The 13,681-nt window shown below is 46.2% G+C and overlaps 1 protein-coding gene across 6 annotated transcripts in view; it reads right to left on the minus strand.

Moving 5' to 3' along the window:
- SLC44A3 (solute carrier family 44 member 3) overlaps positions 1-13,681 on the minus strand; it is a 109,451-nt gene that overhangs the window by 31,117 nt on the left and 64,653 nt on the right. For all 6 annotated transcript variants that reach the window (XR_009257937.1, XR_009257936.1, XR_009257935.1 and 3 more), the window contains exon 12: positions 13,118-13,201. Coding sequence is in view for 2 of the 6 variants with exons in the window: in XM_058716486.1 (XP_058572469.1) it covers positions 13,118-13,201 (84 nt within the window). In the remaining 4 variants the exon portion in view is untranslated. The remainder of the gene's footprint in view (positions 1-13,117; positions 13,202-13,681) is intronic.

Here is a 13,681-nt window from a genome sequence, read left to right on the forward strand (position 1 = left end):
CTTCCATAAGGCAAGATGCAACTTGTGGATCCATGAAATGGGAAATGCTTGTTCTGTTTTTTTGACTTCAGGCTTTAGTAGATAGAGATTAAGTAGATGGGCTGTCCCTTTTAGTGGAGACCGCTGGTTTCCTCTCCCCTTTACCCTTCTCCTTGACAAGCAACTCCAGGCAGCACCATGAAGCCACTAAGGTACAGAACTGCAGTCCTACAGATCACCACATCGTAGTGCCATCACCCTAGATAAGCTCTTCAACCTCTGGGTAGGCCTCAGCTTTCTCGTTTGTACAAAGAGGGTAACACCACCTGATACGGAGCATCCCCGAGAGGATAAAGTCAGACTGCATGTAGACTGTCTACCATGGCACCTGGCATACCGTAAAAACTCAATAAATGGCTATTATCTATAGACTTTAGAAGACTGGTTCTCTAGAACCATAAAAGAATGTCTCTGATCTGAAGCGCAGGACCGTGGAAACACCAAGAGGAGATAGAGTGCAGAAATGGGAATGTTTACATGTTTTCATATACTGCATGGTTTGGGCAGATAATTTTAAGTCAAGTGTCTGTCCCTTCACGAACACGTTTTTGGTGGGCTTGGGGCTGCTAAGGCAAAGACTGACCTGCATGGAAAGGCCTGGTGACAGAGAGCCTGGTGCTCAATGGAAAGGTCACTGCTTGCAGAGAATGATTACTGGTTTGTACCATAGCTCGGCCCAGCTTGCAGCACAAAAACTCTTAAGAAAAATGCATTTGCTTAAAGACACTGACTGTAATTACAGATCTTTTCCTTCTGAAGCTTCGAAAGACTATCAGCCCTTCCACATTAGCATCCTCTGTCCATGGCCACTTCTGGTGGAAAGCAGTTTCCCTGGAAGTCCGCCTGAGGTGTTGGTTAGTGCAGCTCTAACGAGAAAGGGTAGCTCTTTTGAGCCGGAATTTCTGCTTTCTTTATTGCCTCCCTGCTAGTCTTAGCAGATGCTAAAAGCTGTGTGAGGGCGGCATGAAGCCAGGGCTGGTACTGAGAAAGTTCAGACCCTCGTATTCAATCACCCTTCCATCCACAGACAAGGTCGGGGCTAGCGGCAGGGCACTGAGCCAGGTCAGCAGCCTCGTGTTCTTGGGACCTCACCAAGCTTCGTTGTTGCCACCTTGATGGAGGCAAGACACGGGCACAGCAGACAGACCCCGAGTGCCTTTCCCTGCCCCCACTGAGATGCGTCCTGACGAAGGCATTTGGCCTCAGCTGTCTCACTGCCCGGATGAATGCAAGTATAGCAAATACTCCTCGCTGCCCCGCCCCAACCCGACACCAACTGAGGCTTTCTGTAAAAGGCAAAAGGAGGGTGAATAGGAACCCACTCGACGAACTGTCAAAGCCTGGATCCACCTGCCAAAACTTTTAGGAACCGTCTAGCCCCACCTAGATAAGGAAGCAAACTGAACCCAGATCCCTTGTTTCCCCTTCTAGTTTCAGACCTTGCTCCTCAACCATCTATAGAGACGACACTGTAAATGGAAGGAGTGTCCAGCGACCGCAAATACAGGTGTGGCGGCTTCCTCTTCCTCTGCTCTCTTGGCCTGTTTCTTTTCCCTGTGTACTTTCTCCTTTTCCTCTTCTCCACGCCCCCCACTCCAGGAGGACTCAGGCTGTGCACTCATTCCCTTACGTGAGATTAGGGGGCAATTGAGGGCTGGGGGCATGAGGACACCCAGTTGGCAACTCTTACTAGCTTTTGCTTTCCAAAATTTTAAGCTCTTTAGCTCTTACCTACCAGTGGAGAAGGTGAAGGAAGGGGATTCTCGATATGAACTAAACGTCTCGGAGCCGTAGGTGAGCGTGTAGGTCTTCTTCCACCCCTAGATTAGAAGATGAGACTCCCCTGGGCTGAAGGAAAGAGAGAAAAGAGATCTGTGGGTCCTGACCCGGGACACTAGGTCTCCTTTTTCTCAGCAGAGCATGAAGAAGAGGCAAGACTCTAACAGGAAGTGCTCACTCCTAGGGTCTGGGTTTGCCAGGAGCGAAGGGCTTCCAGAGACACAGGCTTTCAGGGCTAAAACCTGAACCGTCTCACACAAAGCAGGAAGGTTGGTTATCTGACCACTACGCATCCAGGCAGACAGGACCATGAGGAGACTTGCAAAAGATTCCTGCTCCCCAAAACAAAGCCTGAAGATGGGATGCCATGAAGAGGAAAGGTGGATGTCTAAGGGCAACCCATGTGTACTAATACTTGGGGACACCTGAAATCTCCTAAAAGCCCATGGGGGGATAGCCCAAGAGTAACAGCTGAAATTTACTTCCAGTCCAGTGTAATGGAGCTCAAGTCAGAAATTAGGTTAAGAGACACGATACAGTATTTTCTACACACCTGACTTTGTGATTGAGATTCACACCCATATGAAGTCAGGCAAGGATGACACACGGAAGTCGGGGGGCCCAAAGCACTGTCAGATTCCAGCCTGCAGCAGAACATGAATCAGTGGCTGGGGCATCGAAGGGGCCTTTATTTCCTCAACCACTATGATGCGCATCTTTCAGGTTGTTGTCTACAAATACATCCTTTAGTCCCTGGCCACCAATCACTCCTTCCTCCCAAACTAGTCTCACTGTCTGGGACAAAGAAGACTGGGGGATGACAGGAGAGGAACGTCCTCACAGTCACGGTCTTGCTTAGAAGGGTATGGAGGGGAAGGCACGAGTTCCGAGGCGGGCGGTCTGAGCCTTTTGACAATAGCTGTTCCAGAAGCAGTCTCAGATAGAGAGAAATGACATGAAGAAACCTGCTTTCCATCATGGGGAAGATTAGATTTGGGCTAGGAGCTACTTCATGGATTAATTTCATTTCCCATGCTAAATGAATTTGGGAAATGTTGAAACTTAATCTATCATCTTACATTTTTAAAAAATTTTATTTAAATCCCAGTTAATATACAATGTAATATTAGTTTCAGGTGTACAATATAGTGATTCTACACTTCCTTAGAACAGCCGGTGCTCATCACAACAAATGTGCTCCTTAATCCCCGTCACCTACAGGATGGGTTAAATAACGTTTACATTTCTTAAGCACTTAGGGTAATGCTGAGAACTAAGTTCCATCTTCCATTCTGAACCGCCTTCCCCAACTCAGCCCCACTCCTGGCCCTGAATCACAGATGACGGCAGGCCCAGCCTCGGTGGCCCAGCAAGCGTGGCACCCGCAGCAGACACAAGCTTGCGGATGAGAAGAACATAGTCTGTCTGCAGCTGCCACAGCCCCATATCAGGTGCTGTTCAGAGCAGTATTTTCATGTGTCACCTGCTTACTTATGAGGAAACTGCATTTTGCTAACTTCAAAGGTAATTTTCATAAACCAAAGTTAAAAACACGGGCCATCTCCCTCAGCATATTTCCTGAGTGTGGTTAGAGCATGCTATGATGAGAAGGTACGAAGGACATTAAGGGTTGCTTCATGGTTGCTCTGACTTGTGAAAAGAGACTTACAGTGAAGCACATGGTAATTCCTTGGGTCCGATGCCCTTTGAACCAGTGTTGTTGGAAAAAGTCCCAGCTGCCCTTGGTAGGAAGTGACACAGTGGCCCTGGACTGCTGAAAATGGGTGTGAAGAGCCAGAAAATGAGTTCTAGGTAAGGAAAAGAGGGGCCAAGTGCATTGCTGTGCAGGGCATGTGTCCTTAACTTCAGGCTACAGTCCTTTCTGGTGGTCTGATCACGGGTTTGGATGTGAATGTTGATTTCCATCACTGTCACCCTTCGTGAGAGGGAAACCTGGGCATTATTCTGGACCGTGGGGACTGGCAGCACCACTCCTAGTTCGACTGCCTCCAGCAAGTCATTAGTGCAGTGGTTATGGCTGAGGGTGGGTGGGGAAGAGAAAGGTGTACTTTGAGAACTCTCTATGGATGCTGATACACTTCTGAGCAGGCTTCATGAATAACCCCAGTAGCTCCACTCTAAATGCACAGGACAGAAGCAGAGCTCTTCACTTAGTGGGCTGATAACCATGATAGTGACTTCCATTTAGTCAATACCTGCCTCTACACATCAAGCACAAAACTAAGAGTGCTGCAAACATTATTTATTTATATATAATCCTGGGAGATAGGCATTGTTCTACCCAATTTGGCACATGGAAGACTCCCAGTATTTGATGAGTGAATAAATCAACTAAAGTAAGCAAATCCCCCCCTTCTCCTCACAAAAGAAACTAACACTTATGGAGCATGTACTGAGCCAGACACCATGCTATCGTATTTATATGTATTCGCTGGGCTGACCTTCTCACTGCCTGAGATAGGTTTAAGAATTTTGCTTGGAGCACCTGGGTGGCTGAGTTGGTTGAGTGTCTGACTCTTGGTTTTGGCTCAGATCATGATCCCAGGGTTGTGGGATCAAGCCTCATGTCAGGCTCTGCGCTGAGCGTTGAGTCTGCTTAGGATTCTCTCTCTCTCTCTCTCTCTCTCTCTCTCTCTCTCTCTCTCTCTCTCTCTCCCTCCCTCCCTCCCTCCCTCCCTCTGCCCCTCTACCCCCTAGATCTCTCTAAAATAAAATTTAAAAAATTCTTTAAGAATTTTGCTTTATGTGTAGGAAAACTAAGGCTGAAAAGTTAAACAACCTGTCCAATGTCACACAATAAGTGGAAGAGCCCAGACCTGCCTGCCTTCTTTCTACTTTATCAAACTGCTGGGAAATGGGTATATGCTCCAGACCCAGGGAGGGGGAAAAGTGGGGGAGGAAGAAGGAGCTCTCATCAGATATGGATAAATGTCTTCCAGAAAAAGGGACTAAAGTGTGAGCAGAGAAGAGGCTTGGAGAAGGAATCTGAGAGTTTGGAACCATTAATAAGAAGGGAGATCCCACCGATTTCAGGATCCAAATGTTCCCCACCGTTTTGCTCAGGAGCATTGACTGACTTCCATGGTGCCCAAGGAATGGAGGAGATTTACATATGGTTCTGCTTAAAAGGTAAGCTAGGGCAGCTCACATTGTGTAATGTGGCATACCTGTCTGTCCCCAGTGTTACAATGATGTTTGTGAGGCAGAGAGAGAAAATGATACGAGGTAGAGAAGAGGATAAAAAGCGCTGACCCCGGTTGAGGCTCTGAAGCCCACTGGACCCCAGACTCTGCTATCATGAGGTGAGGGTGTGCCATGATCTCCAGAATTCTAGGGTCTGGATTCCTACCCTGTGGAAGAAATGCCCTAATGGACTGAGGGAGACCTGGGTTTGAATCCTGGTGTGGGGTAACCTTGTATTTGTGTTTCCATGGCCAGAGACCTCCTTTAGGATATTACCTCTCATGTGCTCCCTGAAGGGGAGGCTGACTTAAGGCAATTTTGAGGGGTAGGAGGAGACCTCAGGCTGGCTCAGCCCTTTGTCCTTCTCTTTGGGATCCACCTGTCACTGAGAGAGCACCTTCTTAGCTCCTCAGCGGTAAGCTTACAGAGGAGAACCCAGAGGCAGGTCTACATCATTGGTTGGGCCTGGGAGAGGGTGAGTTGGTCTGTTTCAGGAATGAGACATTAATAAACTGTTCCTACAATACATTTTCTGACACACTTCTTAGGTACTCATGGTGATTTTTTTTTTTAATGTTTTAAGGCATTTTTTAAAAGACTTTTTTTTTTTTTTTAAAAGAAATCTCTATACCCAACAAGGGGCTCAAACTCACAACCCTGAGATCAAGAGTCACACTCTCCACCAACTGAGCCAGCCAGGCGCCTCTCAAGGTGATATTTTTAATCCTCACCTGCTTAAAACTCTTGTGTCTCTCAGTTGTTCAGAACTTGGACAAGGATTTATTGGTCCCCAAAACTTCAACACTCAGCTCTGTTACTTTCTTCCTGTCCTAGAGCAGGCTGCTACTTAACTTGTACATCATCTATTTAAAACAAAAACAAACAAAAAAGGATAATCATACCTTCCTCACAGGATTATTTGTGAGATGGAGATGGTTAATACATGTAGTTAGCACAGTGCTTGGCACAATGCAAGTGCCCAGTAAGTGGAGGTATTCTTGTCTCCAGGAGTTACACCCCATGGAGAGCCAAAGTAATAATGCCTAACAGTTGCCTCTCTGGAGGGTTTTCTGATTAGCTGAGGGCTGCACAGCCTACCCTCCCTACCCCATGGTGATACATTCACTCAACAAATATTAATTGCCTCTCTGAGAAGACAGAAGAATTTCAAGTCAGGAAGGACTTCAGAGTCCAACCTAAGATGGCAGCTGTTCACTGGGCCTTACCTCCAAAACAGGAGAAGCTGCTACGGCCCACTTGGGGAAGAGGGCTTTGGGGCCTCACCCTCCTGAGCCGTGACTCTTGTCACACCCACAGCAGGTGGGAGCTGGGCTCCAGAGAGGCTGTTCCCAAGGAAGGCACATACAGCCGTGGCCCTAAGCACAGCGGGTTCAGAGCCATGCACCAGGCAATGTGAGGATACAGTTCGTTTTCCCCCAGACAGTCTGGGGCCCCTGACAAATAGGTGTCTCGATTCCTTTCTATCTAAAGCCAGGGTAGCAGCATTTGCCACCAAACAGCTGGGCTGTGAGGATTACCATCGTCTATAAATGGGCTTTAATGTAAACGATCATATTGACACACATGTTAGCTTCTTCCGAAAACACGCACACTTGGGGGCACCTCTCAGGGCCCTCACCATCAGCTGGCTGCCCCAGAATAGCTGGGGAGTGGCAGGATCCAGAACCGCTGTCACTGAGGGAATGGCTGTCTGGACGCTCTGGGATGATGCTACCTATTATGGCAATGTCCGCTACCAAAAGCACTGTGTCCTTTTAAGACCCTTTACATCATTTTCATAATTTAGCTAGAGAAATTGCACAATATTCATCACTGTTTTTTTTTCCATGAGATGTACATGATGCCCTGGGGAGAGAGGAGAGGAGTCACTGGAGATCTGCCAGTTGGCTTGGGATGAACCAGAACCTGACATGGACGGGTCACCGAGTGCCTTTGCTATTGATGGACTATGAGAAAGAGGCTCATTGAAACCAAGCTAATGCAGGGAAAGTCAGCAGTGGGGAGAGAAGGCTTTGAGATATTACAAAATCAAGCCTGCCAAAGGCTTGGAAGACAGAGACCAACATTATGTGCACTGAAAGAAAGGGACTGGCAGGCAGTGTGGGGTGTGGGGGTGGGCTATGAAGTAGGGAAGGGAGAGATGCGTGTGTTTTCCGGGCAGCAGCAAGTTTTTCTCTGCCCCGGACTGGACAGGATTATCTGGGGCTTTTTGGGCTGGTATATCTGTTACTCGGGAAGACAGGAAGCCACAGGCATTTCTGATCAACTTAGTCTCTCCTATCTAGACAGATGCCCAGGGACGGTAGGCTGTGGCTTTATGGCCTGCATTAAGGCGAACAGGAGATTCAGCAGAGATCCATCAGTCAGCCAGCTACCTGCACGATGGCCCACGGCAGGAAAGGAGGGACGTGAAAGCTGCCGGGCGGTACCGTGCTCTCCACTCGTGAGAATGACAAAGAGGTGATTGGCGTCTCATCAGTATGTTGTCACCAGTCATTTTGCGTACTTGCTGTTATCCCTGCGTAGCAGTGGTCCAGGGGAACTGCCAGGAGAGGATGCAGCCACATGGCCCCCCTGACGTGTTCGGTGTACTCCACGAGACTCTGAGGCTGGAGATCGGGGCCACATAAACTGTGGCTCACTGATCTTTGGGATCCCAGGGCAAGTCCTCACCATGGATGAAAAGTACAATGTGAAAAAAACCAAGCCTGTCGTTTGGAATCTGACAGAGAAACATGCGGTTCAAATTTTCCCCACTCTGCGATGGGGCGGTGTGACCACCACACGGTCGGAAAGCGATATGAACACCTTGGGGTCATGTAAACTGAGCCCCTCATTCCATGGAAGCTCAGGAAGGTGGAGGGATTCACCCCAGTGCCACAAGGTAGGCAGAAGGCAGTTGCTGCGACATCTGACTAGGGGTTGCTTTACCCAGGAGCTCCTTCCAGGACACGGAGTGGGAAGAGTCATCCTCAGATGGTTTGCCCAGAGCCCACAGCTCACTTCCTGCACCCCCTTTCCCACTTCCGCTGGAAGAACAAAGGATCAAAGAGGAATGAAATGCTCAACGTGACAAAAAGACACACGTTAAACAAGAGCCAAGTAGTCCACAGAGTAAAATGTTAGTTAAGGCAGGAAGAACTACAGTTGAACAGAACAGCCAACCCGGAGTGACTCTGGCGGTACACCCACCGCAAAGTGTTCTTTCCCCACTTTGCTGACGCCCAACTGTGCGAGCACATTCACAAGCTTGGCAGCGTTGCCAGGCACAGCTTTGGCAGCCTGACATCTTGACAGAATTATCAATTTGCGTCCTCAGGAAACGAAGTAAAACATCAATTTTAGTTCATAAATAGCACACTTTAGTAAAGCTTTAGTAACACACTATGTACTTGGCTGATTGGTTAATAGCTCTTTGTTGTATGCGACAAGGAAAACCCATGAAATTTTGCCATTTGCCTACAAGAATTGAAGACAGAACATTCTGGAATGTTCAGGTCTGGTTGCAAACATCAGGAAAAGTCTTGTGGCCTACCAGTAGGTTTCAAACTTAGAGGAACACTGATCTAAAACTACCATCAGAGCTGGGATAGACATTCGTGTCATCAATGGACAAGAGATGTGCACTCAGAGACACATTTCCATAAGGAACTGTGTGTGGACACCATAAGAAATAAGAGGTGTACCTGCCATTGGGTTAGCTTGCAGAGCCCCACAGGGGAACTTCTCAGTCAGGCTCCTGGAAAGTGCTGGAAGGGAGGGGGAGGCTACAGGATCTGCTCCACTGAAATCTCTGAGAACAGCCAGTCCATCCTCTCAGAAACTTTGACACTCGACTTGTCAGAGGGGAGGAGGTGGGCCCTGACAAGTTCTGGATCTATAACTGCATGATTCATCCTTCACCCTTTTCAATTTTTCTTGTCCTCCACCAAAATCTGCCCTGTAAACGATCTGCTCAACTGCCAGAAAACTGACTGGTTTGGACCCTGGCTTGGACAGGCACCGGAGAGATCTACTACAGACAGGAGCTGTGACTCCCTCCTCTTGTTTAAAAGCGCACAGTGGCGGGGCACCTGGGTGGCTCAGTTGGTTAAGTGTCCAGCTCTTGGTTTTGGCTCAGGTCGTGACCTCACGGTTTATGAGTTCGAGCCCCGCGCCGGGCTCTGTGTTGACAATGCAGAGCCTGCTTGGGATTCATTCTCTCTCCCTCCCTCCCTCTCTCTCTCTCTCTCTGCCCCTCCCCTGTTCACTCTATCACTCTTTCTCAAAATAAATAAATAAACTTAAAAAAAATGCATGGTGGTTAAGGGCTTGGGTCCCAGAGACAAAATAGATATGGATTTAAATCCTAGTTCTACTAGCTATATGCCCTCTCAAGCCTTAGTTTCCTTATCTATACATTGGAGATACTATCTCAGAGGGCTGTGGTGAAAACGAACAACAATGGACATGAATGCAGGAAGATTACTTAGCTTACAGCTGGCAGCAGAGTGAGTGCTAAAAGCCCACTGCTCTTGCTGCTGTTACTAGCTGCTGACCTCCAGCGGGTGCTCTGTGCTCTATGGCAAATGCGACGTCTTCTGTGACACCTCTCCTAACCACCCATTCTCCTTTCCTCAACTTCCATCGTCCCCGTGCCAACACTTCAACACGCACTTCTCCGCACAGTTATGTAAAGATCTCATGCAAATGCCTTGTACTGTTTCCCCGTCCCTCAAACTAGCTTGTCAGCTCCTGGAAGGCCTGGCTTTGCTGTATATTGGTTCTTTCACCACAGTCCCCTTCCCTTGATGCTGGGGTTCAAGTGGTTCGAATACACCAGAAACAAGCAAATAAGTTGTTGGATAAATAAACGGGCGAAGCGCACACATGTAATTTTTTCAGGTATGCACATATTTGGCACTTACGACACAGAGAGACAAGTAATGAGAAACGATGAGATGTGGGGTTTCATCTCCCAGTGTGCAAGTGAATTACCGCCCAGCCACAGGCTGGGTGTCTATAAAATGCAGCAACTACCACCTGCCACCCTCCTGGGGCTGGTGAAAATGGATTGGGCTTCTGAGCAGCAGCGGTGGAACACAACCAGCTCCTTGATGTTAAGTAAAGAAGAGTATCTGGGTTCTGATGCAAACAAATGGGGCTCATTCTCTTTTAGCATTTCCCAGCTCCGACTGCACAAAACAAGGCAAATAAAATAGGTCTCAGCTCTCCAGAGAAATATTCTGGTAGCTCATGACAGTGCCAGGATATTTTTCAAAAGGCAAATCTAAATTCTTTCTCACTTTAGCCTCCCTTTCCTTTGTCTCCTGCCTAAGGAGATCACAACAACTCTGACCACCATTGTACAGTAACTATCTTTATTCTTAAAATCTTTATTTTACTCTGCTTTCTAGTTGTTGATTTATTTTTTTTAAAGTTTATCTATTTCAAGAGTGAGAGAGTAGGGGAGAGGCAGAGAAAGAAAGAAAGTGAGAGAAAGAAAGTGGAGGAGGGGCAGAGAGAGACAAAGAGAGAGAATCCCAAGCAGGCTCTGCCCTGTCAATGCAGAGCCTGAGTCAGGGCTCAGTCTCATGAACCATGAGATCATGACTTGAGCCAAAATCAAGAGTTGGATGCTTAACCAAGTGAGCCACCCAGGCACCCCTCGGTAGTTGATTCAGACCAGAGGTTTGATAGGTTCCCTCCCTATCAGTATTCACATCAATTCTTCCTCTTCCTTCTCCATGCTGCCTCCTTTTTCTCCATCTCCTAAATCTCAGGCCTCCCAGCAATGACTGTGTTAGCTGGACCTGCCTGGTCCCGTAGGAGCCACCCCAAGTGAACGATGTTCTGACAGCTGGTTTAGGCCAAGGCCTACTGCACCAGCACCGTGATCAGAATCTGAAGGATCTAGGGGCGCCTGGGTGGCGCAGTCGGTTAAGCGTCCGACTTCAGCCAGGTCACGATCTCGCGGTCCGTGAGTTCGAGCCCCGCGTCAGGCTCTGGGCCGATGGCTTGGAGCCTGGAGCCTGTTTCCGATTCTGTGTCTCCCTCTCTCTCTGCCCCTCCCCCGTTCATGCTCTGTCTCTCTCTGTCCCAAAAATAAATAAAAAATGTTGAAAAAAAAAATTAAAAAAAAAAAGAATCTGAAGGATCTATCCTTGTTTGCAACACTGATTCACCAAGAACGGGATCAAGGCTAGTTGAGCTTTTTCGTGACTCAGACAATCACTGTCATTGTACATCTGTTACAGGGTCCCTCACCTTCATAATGGTAACTATAGTGTGGCTAACACCGGTGCTACTTATGATCTTGGGAACATTTTGAACTCCCAAGGGAAAGGGTATCGGGTTAATATGAGGTGGTGAAATTTCAGAATGCAGAACATAGGTCCCTTAGGATAACAAGGCAGAGGAAATAAACATAAACATAACACAGGACAGTGGTTCACAAATGTATCTTAGCAGTAGAGCCCTGTCCTCAAATGAAACCTTCAGCGGAATCCCACTCCTGGCTCAGATAAGTTCTGTTTGGAAGGCAGGGTAAGGTAGTGCAGCTATGGGGCCGAGCCCACCTTTCTTCCTCCTGAGCCCTTGCCCTCCTCTCCCGAAGTGCTGGTTCCTACAGCATCCACAAGGAGCCCCTAGGCTTCCATGAGTGAAGGAGGGACAGGGAAAGAACATGAATTTACATATACAGTGAGAGGCCTTGTAGGACCATGTGGACAACATAGATATCTGCATATCAATGGTCCCATTGCTTTTGTCTTTCTGGTTTATATGTTTCTTAGCCTGGATTTTCACGTATATATATTTTATTACAATTGGTATATTTTTATAACGCATCTCAAAATCTTTGCAGAGTAAGTCGGTGTCGGGATATGTGCACACAGTTCTAGGAAGAGGGAGGCTGGAATATTACATCCATGACAAGACATTCACAGGATTTGGTTTCACTTGCTATACAACCCACCATTCTGAAAGGTGCTGTTTCGTATTTTACTGTGTTTTATACATGCTGGCTGAAAGCAAACCAAATGAAAATTAAATACAATCTAAGATGAACTCTAAGATTCTTAAGAGCGTTAAAAATAGAGCTTTACTATAAGAAGATTACACTTTCCCCTGAACAATGAAAGGTATTCTCAATACCACTTGTAATAAGATATTAAACATGGATGGTCTAATTAATTAGTCCCTTTAGTTCTGCTGTTATATTTATTGGGAAGAGGGGCAGTATTAAGGAATACTTTGCTAAGTGAGATTTCTGTGGACTTTTAAATTATAAAACAGTCTGCTGACTTAGAAAAATACTGCTTTGTGTAAATCTGACTAAGGGCTATTAATTTCCTAAATTATCTACAGAAAAACATAACATATATTTAAATTTCCATCAATTTGAAAGACTCGAGAAAAAAAATTGAAATTCAAACAATTGCAGTATATAACTTTTCTGATTTTTAAAGGAATATTTATAGCTTGAAAGGGAAAAGCTGGTGAAATATATCAAAATCAGAGAGGCAATTCTTTTCCTATTTTAGGAAAATTATAGTTCTTGAAGAAGACATTGAAAATTAGCTCTCAGTTGACACATACTCATTATGCTGGAATTTCTAAAGGCTCCTCCCCTTTTTATTTCTGAGAAGAGAAACACATCTCTTTCAGAATGTGAAGAATGGCTTTAATGATCTAAGATTCTAAGGTAATGATCTATAATCTACAGCCCAGGAACCAGATCCATCAGACAGCCTGCTTTCAAGAATAATTTTCATATTTTCAAAACTGTTGAAAAAAAAATCAAAAGAATAACATTTCTTGACATGTGAAAATTACATGAAATTCACATTTCAGTGTCCATGAATAAAGTTTTTTGGAACGCAGTCATACCCATTCATTTGCATATTGTCTACGGCTGCCTTCCTACTACCACGGCAGAATTGAGTAGTGGCAACCAAGACCGAATGGCCCGAAAGCCTAAAATATTTATACAGTCTGGCCTTTTACAGAAAAATTTGCTAACCCCTGACCTAAGAGATGGAGTCCACTTGAGGGCTCCTCTGTGTGTCCCCGGGATATGTGGTAGGGTGCGTACCTGGTTGAGATGACATAGGCATTTGTCAAGACACCAGAAACAGCAGAAGCAGCATCTGAACATGTACGTCGACCATGCATTATGCTGGTGGGACCGGGATCAAAACCAAATGAACAGAGTCAGAAACACAGGAAAGAAGCAAGCAGGCAGTTTCTGCAGACACACAGTATGTTTCTATTTGAGATTTATGCACCTGGGGAAGCACGGTAGCAATTTTCTCTCAGTGTGGGAGAAGTCCTTCTATTCTACATATGCTACTAATTCTCACCATTATTATCACTGATGAGTGAAGTGTCTCTCCTGTGGGCTTACCTTGTTGTGATTGCTGTTGACCTCAGCAAAAATGGATATGGGTTAGTTTATATTTACTAGCAAAGGTAAACTAAGCCTTCTGGTTCTAGTAAGAAACAAAAAAATCTCTTTGTGTCTTCCCCTGAGTGCCATCAATTAAACTTTGCTTTTTCAAACCAGTTTGTATTCACGAAAAATTCATGTCCAAAGACAATAAAACCATGCATTGTAAATACTAGTTATGTGCCCATTAAAAAAAAAAAAGAAAAAGAA

Source organism: Neofelis nebulosa, chromosome 2, assembly GCF_028018385.1.
Source record: "Neofelis nebulosa isolate mNeoNeb1 chromosome 2, mNeoNeb1.pri, whole genome shotgun sequence".
Taxonomy (NCBI): domain Eukaryota; kingdom Metazoa; phylum Chordata; class Mammalia; order Carnivora; family Felidae; genus Neofelis; species Neofelis nebulosa.